Here is a 16,785-nt window from a genome sequence, read left to right as displayed (position 1 = left end):
CTTTTAGCAGCAGTCAGAGTCAGAGCTTTCACTTTCCTTTTTTAAACAAATGTTTCTGTTGCAAGACAAAAAGGAAGGATAAAATATGGAATTTGAGTAAAGAGCATCTGTGAAAAGAATGGGTAAATGTGTCAGAGGGAAAAAAAAAAAAAAAGCATAGCTAGAAAGAAGCCAAATGCTATTTGTTTACTGCTTTTGTTCTTTTAAATACTAAGCTTTTCCAGAGAGATTTAAAAGTAGCAGATGTGGAGAGATATTTAAATTTATTACAAGTTTTCAAACTTTTTTTTTAAATCATGTGCTGCTTTTTTTTTTTTTACAGTGTCACAATAAAAGTATTAGGTAGTCGGTGGCATGCTTTATTGACCCATTTGCGGACACCCTTGTTCCTCCAAAAGTAGTGAAGATGTGTATTAATAGAGTGATAAAACATACCCTGTCATGTTCAGCGAGCAGGAATACATCTGTTGAAAGCTTATGTGAACCATGGCCAGGATGTTTTGCAGGGTCTTGCTACTGGTAGAGGGATTCATAGTTGCATTGGATTTTATTTATGTAAAATAGAAGTTTTTCAACTACCCAATTTAAAACTTTAAAATGCTATTTTAAAATATCTCTGTGTGTTTCTGTGGATTATTTGCCCATTGAGAACTGAACTAAAGTTTGATATAAATGGTTCAGACATTTCGATCATTTTGTGCAACAGATGGCTAGGAAAGAGCTACCATGGCAAGGAAATAAGCTCAAGGCTCCCTTACAAACGATAGCTGAAGTTTTACATTGAAAAGTCTCTGACTTCTACTCCTTCCTGGTATTGCAAATGGTTTTGTGCACTTTTAAGACACAGTTTTCATTCATATTTTCTTTAATATGTTTTCAGCTGAATTGCAAATAAGCATCTTCTTTGGTATGACAAATCAAAATGAGTTACTGTAAGTGCCACTTTTGTTCTGAGGATCCTTGTTACCATCACGAAGAGCTGTCCTTCTTGATGGTTATGATTGCTTATTTTGTCCTGCAATTTCATTTTCTGAAAGTTCTTTGACTCCTGTTGCTTGAGATGATGGTTTCAAACCCAATTTAAATTATGGAAGTAGCTTAACAACAACAACAAAAAAATCTCAACTAGCCAATTTCTTTCTAACAAAACAGTAACTGACCTTACCATTAGTAAAACGGGAGCACCCTCAGCTGTTCTTAATTTCCCGAAGGAAATGGTGATCGACAGAGCTAGATTTGGATATTTTCCTTGTACTCCCATGCCGACATTATCCAAACTGTATCTGGAGTTGGCTGCTTTCTTCCAGGGATGGTGAGGGGTTCGGCTCTCTTTATTCAGCTTCTGCTACCCAGACAGCATCAGGGTTGGTGGTGATCTGGACCCATTTCTTGGTGACAGAACTTGCGAATGAGGGGTCACTCCATAGGCATTAGTTAATCAAATGTCTGGGCTCTGTCAACTACAGCTAGAATTAATTTCAGTTTAAAAAGGCTTTTATATGAAAGGCTACTAGGAGCCTTCTGGGCCATCCGATGCCCACTTTTATATTTATCCTTTGAAATATCCACTGCTGACAAAACAAAACAAAGCTTACAAAAAAGTGAAAATTTCTTTAAAAATAAAAGGTGCTGTCATGATGTCAGATATCATGGACTTTGCCATTTAGAACTAGTTTCATTTTTCCCTTGATGTTTTAAAGTAGTGTTTAGATCTTGTCATATGTACCCGTGTTGTAAGAATGCAGTGTGGTTAGTGAACAGTTTCTATGTAACATGAGTTAAGCTTGGGAAAAAACGGCATTTGAATTGTTGGAAAACTTTGCTGTGAAGAAAGGTTGTGTCTGCCTCTGCCTTCGTAAGCAGCAGAAGCTTTAGGGGTATGTGGTCATAAGACGTTCTGTGATTTAAAATCAGCTATATTTTGGCTTGCAAGCTCATATGCTAAAGCACGTCCATATGGGCATAATGCCTTTTTACAACTCTCTTCTTTCTGTAACCCAGAGATTCAGAATACCTATGTTTTTACGATTTCAATACCATATCTTCAAATGTATCTCAAATTTTTGTCTTTTTTTGTTAGAGGTCCATTTTAGATGCTTGAAGCTCCTACATGATGTTCATGTAGTGAACAGTAACTTGTGCCGTCATTTCCAATCCTGTGATAAAATCCAAACTTGTTTAGGAACAACATATTTTTGTAACAAATCATAGAATTAATTTCCTTGTATATGTCGAATTGCAATGACTGTTTAATCTTCAGTTCCTGCAGTTGATATTTGATAATGTCCACATTTCTGTTACTACTCAAAGGCTCCCAGCAAACAAACATTTTCAACTTACGGGTCTTCTGAAAGACTTTTTTAACTTCATAAATTGTTTCAGGATACCTTTCTAGAATATTTTTTACTTCGTTGGATTTAAAACAAATAATTATAAAAATCACTGCCAATTTTCAATAGCATCCAGCAAATTTTAGTAAATACTGTTTTTTCACGGAGCAGATTGGTTGTTAAGGAAAAGATTGTGTTGCGTCTTCCAAGAGCTCCTGATTTTAAATTTAAAATAAATTGATCTGTATCTGAGTGGGGGAAAAAAAAAAAGTCTTGATATATAGGAAACTACTTGAATTAAATGCTCATTTTGACATTTTGCCAGTCATGGGAATTTGCACATGCTCTGGGCTGAGTTAAGATATTAAAACAAAAATACTACAGGAAAATGAAACACGAGGAAAGTTGAGGCTTGACTTTGTAAGTTAGCATATGCATAATAGCAAACATGTGGTTTCTCTGTTCTTCACTTTCCTTGTATAAGTTAATAGTATGTCTGAAAGCAAAGGCATTTCGATACAGCTCTGGGTTACTTGGCATTGCAGAACTCTCCTACTTTTTCCATTAGTCTCAAATTATCCTTTCCCTTGTAACGCAGCACTTCTGGGTGATATCCATAAGGGAGGAAAATTAGAGCTGAACGGATGGATTCTATTTCATTTGTTACTGATTTCATGACAGATAATACCTTGCTAGAAAACTATAGGGTCACACAGAATTACTTCTTGCTCGTTTCTAAGTAATTTCATTGACGTCACTTAGAGGGAAAAGGTTTGTTATATAAGAGGGGTTTTTTATATTACTCTTTTAAAGAATACGTTTTGGCTTAGCGTACGCTACAGGTTTGGCTGAACTGAGAAACTAGAAACTTTTTAACATTTATATGCTTGAAAATTTTTCTGTAGCTTCTCATTGCTGATTTTAGTTTATTCTAAGCAAAACAGCTCTGGTCTTTTCTGGGTTTGGTTTGGGTTTTTTCCCCTCTTTAGAAAGTACCTAAAGGTGTGACAGTAACGCGTATGTGAGAAAGATTACAAGTCATGTCTAGCTTTGAAGGCCCATTAGTAAAATAGTGGCATATTAACACCTTGTGAGCCAAAGGAGCTGACTGCAGTTGAATTTGGGTTTGGGGGAAAGAATTGGATTTGTGTTAATTAAAATATTTTGTGGAAACTAATCCAAATTAATATTTTGGATTGTTTGGATACAAAGCGTTGAGCATCTCTGACCTTACAGTCAAGGTGATAAAGCTCACTAGAGGCATCACTGAGATCTCTATCGGCCCCCTGGGAAAGTTAATACCTGACATTTCTAAATCACAGCTTTATTTATTTATTTTTAAATACTTTCAGTCATTCCTCACCCTTAATATGGGAGTAGTAGAGATACAAGTCCTCCATCACAGCCCTTCATTTATCCAATGCAGTTCTATAAGGATTTTTAATACCTTCTGTAATTATTTTTTTCTTGACTATAAAGGAGAAATTGTAGGGGCTTCTCAAGTTTGTTTGGGATTGTTGGTTCTTGGTAACTGGTAAGGAGCTGAAGTACAGATGTGCTCTGGGGTTTTTGGCGGGGGGAGGGTTGTCTTTTTTTTTTTTCTCTCCCCAGTCCCTCATGAGGAATATAGTCAGCTGTTAATGATTAGTGTAATGATCATTACTTTTCAGTGTAAGAAAAGGATCTATGTTGAATGTGTTGACAGCTCCACATATTTTGCATTGTTCTTTTTGAGCAGAAAATTAAAATGTTGTTGTTTGAAGCTGCCAGCATATGTATGCTGATACTTTTCTCTACTCATCCCCAGAAGAATGCCCTTCTTTATTTGGCACTGTGGCATCCAGAGTTTTGTTACTCACCGTGTGTGCGCCACACCATTAACTCCTGTGAGCTGACACAGCTGCAGTTTCAGTGCTTTCATGTTATCCTCTGTTACATTTTCAGGAGAACTGTCTTACTGATGATATCGGCATATCTACGTGGAAGGAGCAGGTTTTCCTGTCACATAGTGCCTTGCTGGCAAAGAGCTGCCAGGCTGCGATGGAGCTAGCAAAGCATAGCGCTGAGATTCAGGACATGGCATTTCAGTATGGAAAGCACATGTCTATGAGTCATAAGGTACGTCTTTTTCTTTCACTCTGGGATCTTAAAAACAGCAAGACTTGTAAGATATGTTGCTCTTGAGCTCTGTCGTATACTGCCACTATGCTGTAGACTTTTGCCAGCAGGTCAGTGGTGTTGAGAGAGTTGACTGCTGCCTCGTGTGAAGATGTTTGCAGAAACTGCTGGTATGAACAGTGCTTATGAACTGACAAAATCATAATTCTGGCAATGTAGCTTATTTCATTCAAGGCTCTGTTAACGTCCCTCTAGTGCATCTTTCTGTAGCAGCTTAAAACTTTACCTTCTCTGCTCCTACGTTCTTCTTGAAGCCACTGTCCCAGTAGCAGGAGTTGCAGGAGGAAGCATGTGTTGAGTCTCAGCTGCCACCATGCAGAGATTTGTACCGAGAGGCTCAACTGCCTGCAGCAGCACACGAGGCTGAGGCATGAGCTGCGGTGGCTGAAGGACCTGCATATGTTCTGAATAATCTGCTGTGGAGGTAACTTCCAGAGGGGGCAGCTGGGGGATGAGGAGGGGGTCACCAGATACGGACAGGAGCAGCCTACATCTCTGCAGTAGTAGGATTTCCCAGAGGAGGCCTCTGACCTTGATTAGAAGTGTTTCAGTCCACAGCTAGAGTTAGTCCAAAGGAAAATGCACATAGTGTGGAACTCGAGTCCTTAGCACTTTTGGTTTGCCCTAAAGATCTGCTCCTACTGGATTGCACTACTTGCAAGTATAGACGTAGCTTGAGACGGGCAGGCTGACCTCTCATCTGCTTCAGCTGAGTTGGTTGAGACAGTTTCTAGTTCTTCCAGGAGAAGGAAGTGGTTTTATAAAGTACAACTTCATGGAAGTGCCACTATATGCTATTACTAGGTACAGCTCTACCAGTAAATTGCTTCTAGTGCAGACTATAACCTTGATATTTTGTGTATGCTTTAATATTAATGCATTCACCATTGACATATAGTTGTGTATAAGAAGGATTGCATCATTTTCATAGAAATCTCCTAGCTATGTAAAGTTTCCTTTGTCAAGAGAGTCATATTGCATCGGGTTCCTTGGGTGCTGAAAAGTAGAATATATTACCCTTCACAGATTAAAACCTGATATTCTTCCCACCAAAGACAATATCATTCTTTCCTTTATATTTTTTCTGCTTCCCGCCACTCAAAAATTGCCTACCTAGCTGTGTCCCATCACTTGCCCAGCTCTGCAAGCTGTTCTTTACCTATTTCTTTGCAGATTCTCTAGCTGCTTCTCTTTACCCCAACTGTCTGCCACTGCAATGCTTCCCCCTCTTCCTCTTCCTCCCCCAAACTTGAAAAAGCGCAACCAAAGTACAAGTGTCAAAGCAGAAAGTGGCGAGTAGGTATAGGATCAGGATATGGACCTTGATTTGGTGAGTGGGTGGATACTTAGACTGTTCCTGGGAACTGAAGATGTTCTTCTCTTTCAGCTACATTCAGACCTTCAGCCATTTGTTAAAGAAAGTGACACCATGGCCTTCAGTTTGAATTCTGCTCCTGCAGTCCTGCATCAGGAATTCCTTGGAAGGGAGGCATGGATTAAACAGATCAGAGAGGTAAATTAAAGTATTGTTCAGCATTTCCTAGTTTTGCCATTTATATCTCTCTTCCTATCTATACTTTGAATCTGCAAAGACACTTGGAAACTAACAACAGAGAAGACAATGTAGAGGTTACCTCTGCTCTCCAGTACTTAACACCTCTCTCTCCCATGCTTTCAAGAGGGGGAAATCTAGGGACCTGACAGTCGAGTCAAACTTTTGTGTGTCAGCATAACAATTGGATTCATTTGCGTGGAGGATATGTCTGTTCCTCTGCTATACTTGTGCAGTCCTACGTCTTAGCTTAAAGCTACTTTCACTGGCAACTTAAAGCAGAGAACTTTGCATTACAGTGGTTGAAAGGTAGGCGCACGTTTCCTTCTGCCAACTGGGCTCTGGGAGCAGTAATTTTGGATGGGGGAAAAAGATCAGGGGAACTTGGCTTCCTGACCACTACAAAATATTTGTGAGATCTAGCTGGTTGTGTCCTTATTCTCAGTTCTCTTAATCCAGCTGTCTTTTCCTCTAACCCTTAGATGAAGAAGGCAGTAAGAATAAGCTAGCTGTGTGGTGTAGATCTGTTTTACGTACCATGTAGTACAGCAGGGTTCAGGTCCATGAATAGCTTCCTGGGTGTTGTTGAAACACAGATAGATAACTCTACACGACAGCAGGGAGAGAAAGTGGGGGAAAGACCAAAAATAGCCATAATTAAGCATTCTGTTGCATTCCTGCATCAGTCGGACATGTTTTGCTGGTCTATAACAGCTGTGATGAGTATCGTTTGGAAATTCCGGCAGTTGTTATACAGATCTTCAGTAGAAAGGCTGCTGCCTTCAATAAGAAGCTGGCTGTGTGCAAGCATATTAATTCAAGATGTGCTTCCCGATGGCTCCTTTCCTTGCTGGTTTGAAAGCAGGACTCTCGGGCAGGAGGTGTGGAGTCTGAGCCTCTGCCTAGTTCTCCATTCATGATAGCTGCGTTGCAACCTGCCTTCACATACTGCAAGCAAGAGGCATAGTCTCTTCAGCCATGAAATTTTGGCAAGTATATGGAGAATCTACAACCTTACAGTGCTAGGGAGTTGAGAGACCCTAAAGTGAAGCAAACCTTTTGTCATTTTGAAATTAGGGGCTGTTAGTTTATAATGTGTGACAAGGAATTTTGGAATTCTGCGATCTCAACACAAGGCTCATATGCGAGTTTAATGTAAATGGATTTGGATGATTGCAGTTGGAGAATAATAGTATTACCACAGCACAGTTTTTATAAAAGCTTTGAAACAATTTCCCATCTGCAGAGTCTAGAGGAGGTTGTGGGACTCCAGGAGTGCCGTCTGTCTGCTTACCAATTCCCATACTGAAAATGGGCATTATAGAAACAATTAAGCAGTTCTCTCTGAAGGTGGTGGGGGGAGGGGGTGTGTGGAAATAGGTGACATGCACTGTGCAGAATTATCTACTAACTACTACTTTATCTAAATACAAAGTGGAACACCTTGTCCATGAGCCTTTCCTGGCTTGTGTTGATTTAGAAAGGAAAATTACCTTTTATTAAGTACAAGCTCTTTGAGATATCATCCATGGTCACATTCACTATGTGACATTCAAGATAGGCCAAGCACGCAAACCAGAGACTTTCTCACGTTGGCAGTACTGGTAAGTGTGTGCTCGTGAGCCGCCCTCCTGTGCAGTGCAGTTTGTGCGGTATAAATAGGCAAAGCATGCACAGTGCACCCAGTCCACGTCAGGTAGAATTTTCCTTAGCTAACTAGGCATGTGGAAATCACATTATGGACCTGTAATTACTGCTAAATAATCTGGCTTTCTCCTTTGATTTTTTGCCCATATAAGCATTCGTACGATGGGTTGAAGGTGGCAGCTTCTTCCTCCTACGGGAAGGTTTTGGAGTTCAAGAAAGTGGAAGTAGAGAGTCCCATTGCACCTAGTAGCCTCCGCAGTGGTGTGGTGCTCAGAAAGCATGGGACTGGGACTCAGTGCCTGTCATGCATATCTTAGATGAAGGCACTCTGCAGAGAGGTTGCGAAGGATGCCTGAACTGCTGTGGGGTGCCCAGAACTTGTGTGATTGTTTCACCACAGTTCTCTTGTTGGAGGTCTGGATACAGTCACTGTTCCCAAGGTAGCCTTTGAATGAAGGCAGCCATGTGTACATTGCTGCTGCTGAGCTGAAGACCTTTTAAAAGCCCCCTGGTCTCTTCATTTGAGAGGAGCAAAATACATCAGATATCCAGGTGTGGAAGGTTGTATCAACACTGCATATGTGCGTTTGGAGAAGATTAGATTCTGATTTGGATGAAATTTAGGCTGCCTTAAAAGGGACTTGGGATGTGTATAGGGGGAAGCTGTGTCATAGGAGAAAAGAAATGAGTAGGTATATATACGTGTGTGTGTATACATGGAGATATATATATATATGTACATGAATGAATGATCATCCATAAAGACCTGAGTTTCTCCTGTTCTCACTGACCTCACCACCAAAACCCTTCACCTTTGTGCATTTAAAACTAAAATACCCAATGAACTGTTTGGTCAGGTGTCTATTTTAAAAGAAATATGGGTTGATGGGTTGGAATAGAGTCCTGAAATGCTTTAAAAAAAACCCAACCAAACCCTAAATGGTTCCTTGGAAACACTGTGGTAGACAGACAAAGAAGTGCTTGAGGGCTCTTCTTCAGAGAAAGCGTTGAAATAGTTGCTGAATGAAGTCCCACTAAGCTTTTGGAAAGCCCTATATTCTAAAAATTTAGCAGATGATCCAAGATTATAGGATGGAGGATTTCCTAGGGGTCAAAAGACAGAAGAGCTGGTCACTTTTAGCCACTTCCAGATACCTCTCGCTAGACAAGAACAGAAATTCTCTGGGTTAAGCAGACATCCAGCATCTAAGCAGTGAGGTATGAAACGTCAAAGTTTGAATGAAGAAATTAAGCAGAATCCTTCAAGAACAGGTCTAGAATCCATCTTAGTTCATAGCATTTGTAATTTAAAAAAGGAATCGGTCAGAAACTAGAACCATCTCATCTAGGCCAAGATAATCCATGTGCTTTTCACCATATCTTTCTGAGCCTTCAGAGAACAAGCATGACTGGAAGAAAAACACTTATCAAATGTTTTATCAAGCATTTCTTAAGTACAGGTTTTAGGAACACATGTAAGAGGAACCATCTCATCTGAGAAGGAAAAGTCAATCTTGGAAAACATACTGAAAACCTGCTCCAAAAGCGTTGTCTTAAACCATCCGCTTGTGGTCTGCTTATCTGATGCATTCTGACTCATTTCATGGGGCATTCAGGGATCCTTTTTCCTGGCAGGGCAAGTTAACTTCACACCACCTCATTTATTAATGAAGAATGTTATAGTGGTATTGTCCATCGCTACTGGCACATGGTGATCTTTGATGTTCAGGAGGAAGGCTGAGCTGAGTTGGCCATTTACATGTCTAATATGCTGGTAAGCAGATGCTTTTCTTTGAGGACCCAGAGCCCCGACATTCAGAGGCTGAGCTCCCCGGCCAATCAGCGAGACCTAGAAAGTTATCAAAGTTTGACAAGAGTGCATACCTTTTGTAAATCAGGCTTAATACCTTTGAGGAAGCTAAACCAGATGCAGAAGTCTGATGTAAAGTGAAGAAAAAAAAAAAAATCTATGTGTCTGAAATCGGGGTCAGTAAAAGTCAAAAGATCCAAACTACTGTGAGGATAAAAAGAAAGAAAAAAAGCAAAGGTACTGCCATTGACTTGAATGCTTGAGAGGAACAGAGCACGAGAAAATATTCTTGCTGTTTGTAGCGTGGACTAGATGCTGGAGGAGGCATGCTGAGCACACACCTCTTCTGGTATTGCTAAGACTGAAAAGCATCTTCCTCAAACATGTTGGCAAATTCTCCGCTGCAGTGTGAATCTGCATATAGGCAATCATTTATTAAAGAACATATTTCTGGTGTGTTCTGATATACAATGTAACTACTAGATATATTTTGAAGCCATAAGATCCAACTGGTATGAATAAAAGTTGGCAAATCAGAGAGATGGGAATACACAAATAAGGAAGCAGTTATTGGCAGTGGTTTTGCTACTCCCAAATGCTGTCAGGCTGTTTTCTTAATATGCATTCCAGAAAAACTGACTCTTTAGAAGCTTAAAGAGAGTAGTAAAGAGGTTTTGTGGATCAGTCCCCTTTCTCCTTCAGTGAAATCAGTGTTGTTATCTACTGTTTTCCTTCCTGTTCTGCTTGCTTAGTCTCTCGTCGGTTCTTTTCTCTATTTTATTCTTCCTCCCGTACAAAAAATTAATTTATTTTCCAAATCTGTGCCATCTCAGCCACACTCTTCAAAGCTGGGCTTGCCACTTGGTGTTCTCTTCAGTGCAGGCCTCAGCTCTTCCCCTTCCGCCAGTGGACCTGCTCCTCTTGGCTGCTCTCTGAAGTCCCCACAGAGGACACAGAGAGGTAGTGGTCTTGATCTACATCTTTTCAGGAGACGCATTCCAGAAGAACTGAGGTTTGTGGTATTCCCTTGTGAAGGCTAGAGTGAAAGAAATGAGTGAACTTTTTTTTTTTTTCCCCTCTTAATGTGCCTGAAAGAGAAGAGCTGGAGTTCCATGAGGTGATAATGATAGAGCTGGATCTGACCTAAGGGAAGGGCTTCAGTTCAGGTTGGTTAAGCAGGAATGCTCTGGGTCTGGCAGAGCACTGCCACCGGCTGAGAAAGACATAGACATCTTCTCTTCTACATCGTCCTGTGACAAAATTGAGGAATTTGGACTACCTACTTTTCTGCATCTGGGCAAGAAGAAACTTAAAATTTATTCATACTTCTTTCTGAATGTGTTAGGAGTTATAGGTTGTATGTATCTGCTGCTCAAGTAAAGGATGGTTCTGATGCTCAAATGCAATTCTGAACCAAAAGCATCTCTAACCTAGGTCTAATAGCACTGACATGGTCCTGACAGCCCCTTTTGAGAGATCTAGACTACTACCTGTGTGCAAATCCCTACAGATAGACAGAGAGATCTCTTTTAAGAAAATAAATCATGTTATTGCTGATAGGAAGTATAGTTTATTTCAGAATCTCATGGGATAGATTAATTAATGCAAAGTATGATTTCTTAAGACCAAAACATTTTGGATTCAACAAATGTTTAACTACAAGTCATAATAAAAGAACTAAAAATTACATTAAGTATTTGCAGTTCTCAACTGAAACAGAACCATGTTGTATAAGCTGGTAACACACTGGGTTGTATTTTAGGTTTTTCCCTATCAGATTCCTAAAGAAAGTTGGTTATGTTTAAAGTAGTAGCATTCTTTATTCTTGCAACTCTAGTTTGTAGTATGTAATGTCTTATATAAAATCTCTCTTTCTCTTTAAGGCACAAGGAAAAGGAAATATAATGGACTACAAGAAGGTTGGTAAATTACATTTAAATCTCATTATTTTAAAGCCTTTTTGTGGTATTTTCAAGGATATTCTTGACAGTTGAGAGAAACTTCATTATTAAAGTCAGGTTATAATTTGTGCGTGTGTATATGGAGGGAGAGAGAATGGCTTGTGCAATTTCTTGATTTTTAAAAAGCCAGTAATAGTCAGCTGTACTGTAAGTATCAAATGTAGCTATTTAATAATCACTTCTGCTATTATTTATCCCATTTACTTCCCTAAACTTGGTTTTGAAACCAGGCTTCTGATGGCTTTTGCTGTCATCTTTTTGTGCAGTCTTTTGCACGTTAGCTCCCGTCAGTGGTCTCTATGTATTGACAGAGTATGCTGTTACATTTTTTAAATCTCACCTTAATGCCCTGCGATCTATTAAAAAATATACATACACATGTTTTATAATAATTTCTGTTTCTTCCAGTCCCCATTACGACTTTTTTAGCTAAGTCACTGCTGTATTTGCTACTGGGACTGCTCTATAGTAGAGGCAGAGCTGAACTAACTAGCTTATGCAGTGAAAGTAGCTGGGACACCACAAAGCTCTTAGAGAGCTGCAGGAGATGGCTGAGAAGGTTCCCCTGGTTAAATACTGGAGGACAGCATGCTTGTACTGGAGACAGAAGATGACGTTGTGTCCCCAACTCACTTACCGAGCATGAGCCTGACTTGTTCCAAGTCTGACGTAGATCGTGAGGATCCAGGTAGTTATCTCCAGCATCAATGGGAAATGATATATAAATTATTGAGCCGCACACATGATTGAGATTTGCTTCTTGAACTGGGGCCTGAAGAGTGTTACAGCTATGACTGATTGCTGCTAGTATGGAAGACTAACACACAGGTACAAGTTAGAATTTTACTATAACTATTCTGTATTAAGAAAATTTGTAATTTAGAAGAAAAGCATCTAAAATTTCTTTACTGAATTAAATATTTGTCCAGGTATTCTGTATTTTGATGAAATTGTTTCATATTTTGCATCCTTCCCATGAAATTTAAAAACTTAGTGTGCTTAGGCAACTTGAACACTTGAATAAAAGGAAAGGAAGGGGAAAAAGCCCTTCAAATTTTGTATTTTGAGCAATTGACTTCAGCCAGAAAGCATGTAATTTTACTAGCTCCCGGTAGTGATCTCTTACATAAGCACTGATATTATGAATTCAGTAACGATAGTGAAAAATACTCCATGGTTATTGTGAGCTCAAAAAATAATCAACTTTGTTTTTTATAGAATTCAGCTTCAAAACTATCATGTCACATCCCTCTCTCCTATGTTTCTTCGTTTAAAATAAAAGTGGTCATTAGTTACATCCATGCTAAATGAACCCAGTAACCTGTAGCTCACCCCAGCATCGTAGCTTGGCTAGTACATGCACACGACCAATTAGGAGGCATCTTGTGCGGTACAAATTAGTATTTCCTTTTTGCCCTTTGCCGTATTGTCTTTATTTCTACATCACTGGAGTCAGTGTTTTGCACGTTGCTCAGTCTTTTCTTCTCAGCATCAAGGTCCCCTCTCATCTTTCTATTCAGTTGCTAGAATTACTTCAATGTTTCTGATCAAATTTGAGGATTTGTGTCTCATTGAGTCTCCAAAATATCTCCTCTTTAACTTTGTAAAAGCAAAGGTCACCAAAACTAGCTGTAGAACTTCTGAAAATTTGTATTAGTTTTGTTCTTTTAATTTTTATTATGAACTTCAGTGTGCCACTTAGTTGATGTTAAAATGTTCTTCCTTTAGTTGTATTCATAAACAATATGTATACAAAAATTGTTAGCTGTTTATCCTGCTTAAGAATGTTTTACCTTACTCGTTGTGGCTTTCAGTTGAAGTAATGAATGAAAGTAAATTTGAGAAATTGAGATCTACCCATTTAACATGCCTCCTTAAAAGGCAAAGATCTTATTTCAATTTTGAGACTGCTCAAGAATTTTGCATTGTTCTTTTGATGCATGTTACATTAAAATGCTATCCCTGATTTTTTTTCACTGACAAAAAACTATCTAGATGGGACTAGTAAATTTAGTGCAGGCTCTGACATAAATATAGAGATATAGAAGTGAAATACTTTCTATTAATTTAATTATGTCTGAGACTGTCATGTCAATAAGGTCACTATGTTCTGCGAAACTTTTTGGTATTCTTTTTCTCCCTGCTTTTCTCAATCTTTTTATCAGAAGGACTTTGATATCGCAAAAGGCTTATTTTGAGGTCTGTCTTTCTGAATATATTTTCTCAATTAGCATCTGAATGTTTTACTCTTTTTTCTTTTTTTTTTTCCCCTACACCATCACACTGCATCCAGACAAATTATTGATCCATCATTGTGATGTTTGAAAGTCTCTTCCAGAGATGAAAAAGTAGTTTCAGCTCTGTTTTAGTGGTGTTTCTCAGATAACAGAAGAGAAAGTACCAGTATATGGCAGGGGCAAAATTCATGTATGTCATTGAAAGAGACAGCAACTTTTCTGTCACCCTCATTTGTATGTGGGATTTTGGCAAAAATCTCACACTTTTTAAAATCAAAAAGCTTTTATCCATTTTGCATATACTTTGCATGCAAGGTAAGCTGTGTAATTCTAAAACAACAAATTGAGATTTTCAATTACTATTTTGTAATATTGATTACAAACTCTCTACTGAAGTCAAGGCCTTAATGGTGCTTGGAATTATACGGACTTGTTAAATGAGTGTAACAAAGGCACAACTAGTAGCAGAAATGAGTATGCTAGGAATAATTCTTGTTTTCTGGCCAAGGCTCTAGAAAAACTCTAAGATAAGGCTAAATAAAGAAATAAATCCTGTAGTTTGCAGGCAGTGAGTATGCTACTGCATGGATTTGTTGTTTTTCTAAAAGCAATATTCAGAAATAATAAATTAAGTCAAATGAAAGAGGATGTAGGAAAATTTTTTTCTCTTTACTGCAGCCCTGTCCATTTGCTCTGCTCTCTGTTGTAGAGGCCTTTCATCCACACTGGCATGGGAAATGTGGTGCATCAGCATAGGATGCTGTAATGTACTTCGCTGGTTTGTATATGAAACGCTGTGCATGACGTTAACACAGGGAGCAGATTCTGTACAGCACTGGAACTAGCATGAGTCAAGAAGTGGTAGATCCAGCCGTTCATATGCTGCGTGGCACTAATGTCTTGACTTCCCATATGGCGGGAAAGAGAGAAGAAAAATGGGAAAGGTCGCGTCGGGAAACAAGGAGGTTTCTCAGCGGCAGCCTGTTGTCATGCAACTAATAAATACCACAGTGCCACCCAGTTGCGTTGGCAAGTGTCGCATGGCTCCCCTTCCCCAGCTCACCGTTGACTACCAACCACGATGTGTTCATCCTGCTGCAGTGCTGTCTGCAGAGCAGTTTTGCAGTCCCACGGTGTAAATGACGGTGGTCCCACGGTTCTGTTTGTTCAAATGCCAGAGACTCGTCATGAGATGTGTCACGGGACTATAGGCCATGGAATATTCACTCTCTTGCTCCTGAAATGCAGTAAAGAGTTAAAACCAGAGGATTGTTGTTTGTAGATGCTTCTGACCTGTGGCGGTTTTCCATGAAAATTTGTCTTGTTGGTTTTGGATCAGCCACTGCCATTAGTTCATTTGTTATGTATATTTAAAAAAAAAAAAAAAGTGATTTAATGAATGTAGGGTTTTTTAGATATGTTAGTAATATTACAAAAGCAGCCAAAACCATTCAGAAGAAGCAATTTTCTCCTTTGCTGGAATTAACTATACCTGAATTGTCAAGGTACATCCAGTACCAAAAATCAGTTGCATCTTTGTTTTTAGTCACTGGGTATTTTCCATGGCTGCTTTGGGGTGAGAATCCAGCACAACTTCTGTTCCATTAAAGCAAACAACTATAAGATCTTTTAACATAAATATGAAGTTAATTGCTTATCTATGCTAAGATGGCAATTAACAATCATTGTTTGCATTAATGTGATTTAAGAAAGTCATGCTTTTTGGTAAAAAGGCATCACTTAACTACCATTGTTTAGGTTTAAAAGCTAGTGGGCCTTGTTAAGTTCATTGTGAAAGACGTGGAAAGGCATAAGGAGGAGGAGTTGGTGTCTCTTCTAAAATATTAAAGAGTCTGTACAATCAATCAGTGTCTTGGGATGACTTGTAGTTTTTTGGCAAAGCATACTACAAGAACTGCGTAACAGCTGGAGCAGCAGCGTTCCCTGTGAGCAGGCCATCTTTCCTCCACTGCTGGGGGTGACTCTCTAGATTTGGTCTCTTCCTAGATAGGTGTTTCTGAGTTTTAAGTAAAACCAGAATTTTTCTGTTTGTCAGATGAGTAGTACTACCAGTGGAAGTTTCTACAGGGTGTTTATGCCCTTTAAAGATGCATTTCTTTACCTTTCATATAGAAAAAGTTTCTAAGAAGAAATTGGATAAATACATTTACTGCTCCAACTTCAAGTGGCATATCATTCTGCATATATAGCCAACAAAGATTTTTAAAAAATGAATGTATCTTATGACATTATGAAGTGATGCATTTAAATGATTATCTGGCCCGCTTTGAGAAGGAAGAACATAACCCTGTGTCCAGCCACAAAAACTGTGAGAGTGGATACTGAGATATTCCAAGGTACTTACTTAAAAAGCAAAGGAAGAATTTCACAAAGTTGATCTCCTAGCTGTGAAACATGTCGGTGCCCTTTCAAGGTAACATTTCAGTGGTCTGAACCTTCAGTGCTTATTGAGCATGGTGTGCCCACAAAAGAGAAAACAAATTTAGAAAAGCTAGTGCAGAACACTGCAAACAGGGCATTACTCAGTCACTCAGCCACAGATCAATTTAAATTTTGTATTTTGAGGTTTCTTTTTGTTTCAGTGAGTACTGTGCGCTTTAAAAGTGTAGAATATTTTAGCTCACTTCTTGAAGTGAGCTCACTTCTCAGAGAGAATGCATGATGTGTGAAGATTTCAGGTATAAGAAATTAAGTTGTTTAGGATCATTCTTCTAAAACAAAAAAAAAAATCTGAAGTTACTTGTTGATATCTTATCACTTAAATAATCCTAAGTTTGACCATTGCAAAAAAACCCTTAAGAATTTCAGTGTTCTCATTCTCCCTTTCCACATAAAATCTAGTACAGCCAAAATACCACATATTCAGGGAGTCTTTTCCCCACCAAATTTGTTATACCCTACAGGTAGGGGAATCTTCTTTCCTTTGGCTAGGAAATAAGGCAGAAATTTAGAACCATAGAATGTTTTGGGTCAGAAGAGACCTCAAAGATCATCTAGTTCCAATCCCCCTGCCATAAGCAGGGACACCCTCCACTAGACCAGGTTGCCC

At 39.0% G+C, this 16,785-nt stretch overlaps 1 protein-coding gene across 2 annotated transcripts in view; it reads left to right on the top strand.

The window, feature by feature from the left end:
• PDSS2 (decaprenyl diphosphate synthase subunit 2) overlaps window positions 1-16,785 on the top strand; it is a 121,932-nt gene that overhangs the window by 98,373 nt on the left and 6,774 nt on the right. For both annotated transcript variants that reach the window (XM_054820212.1, XM_054820213.1), the window contains 3 exons: window positions 4,275-4,448; window positions 5,896-6,021; window positions 11,401-11,436. In XM_054820212.1, coding sequence (XP_054676187.1) covers window positions 4,275-4,448; window positions 5,896-6,021; window positions 11,401-11,436 — 336 coding nt within the window. The remainder of the gene's footprint in view (window positions 1-4,274; window positions 4,449-5,895; window positions 6,022-11,400; window positions 11,437-16,785) is intronic.

Source organism: Grus americana, chromosome 3 (genome assembly GCF_028858705.1).
Source record: "Grus americana isolate bGruAme1 chromosome 3, bGruAme1.mat, whole genome shotgun sequence".
Taxonomy (NCBI): domain Eukaryota; kingdom Metazoa; phylum Chordata; class Aves; order Gruiformes; family Gruidae; genus Grus; species Grus americana.
Note: the sequence above shows the minus strand (reverse complement) of the source record. Positions and strands in the feature narration are given on the sequence as shown.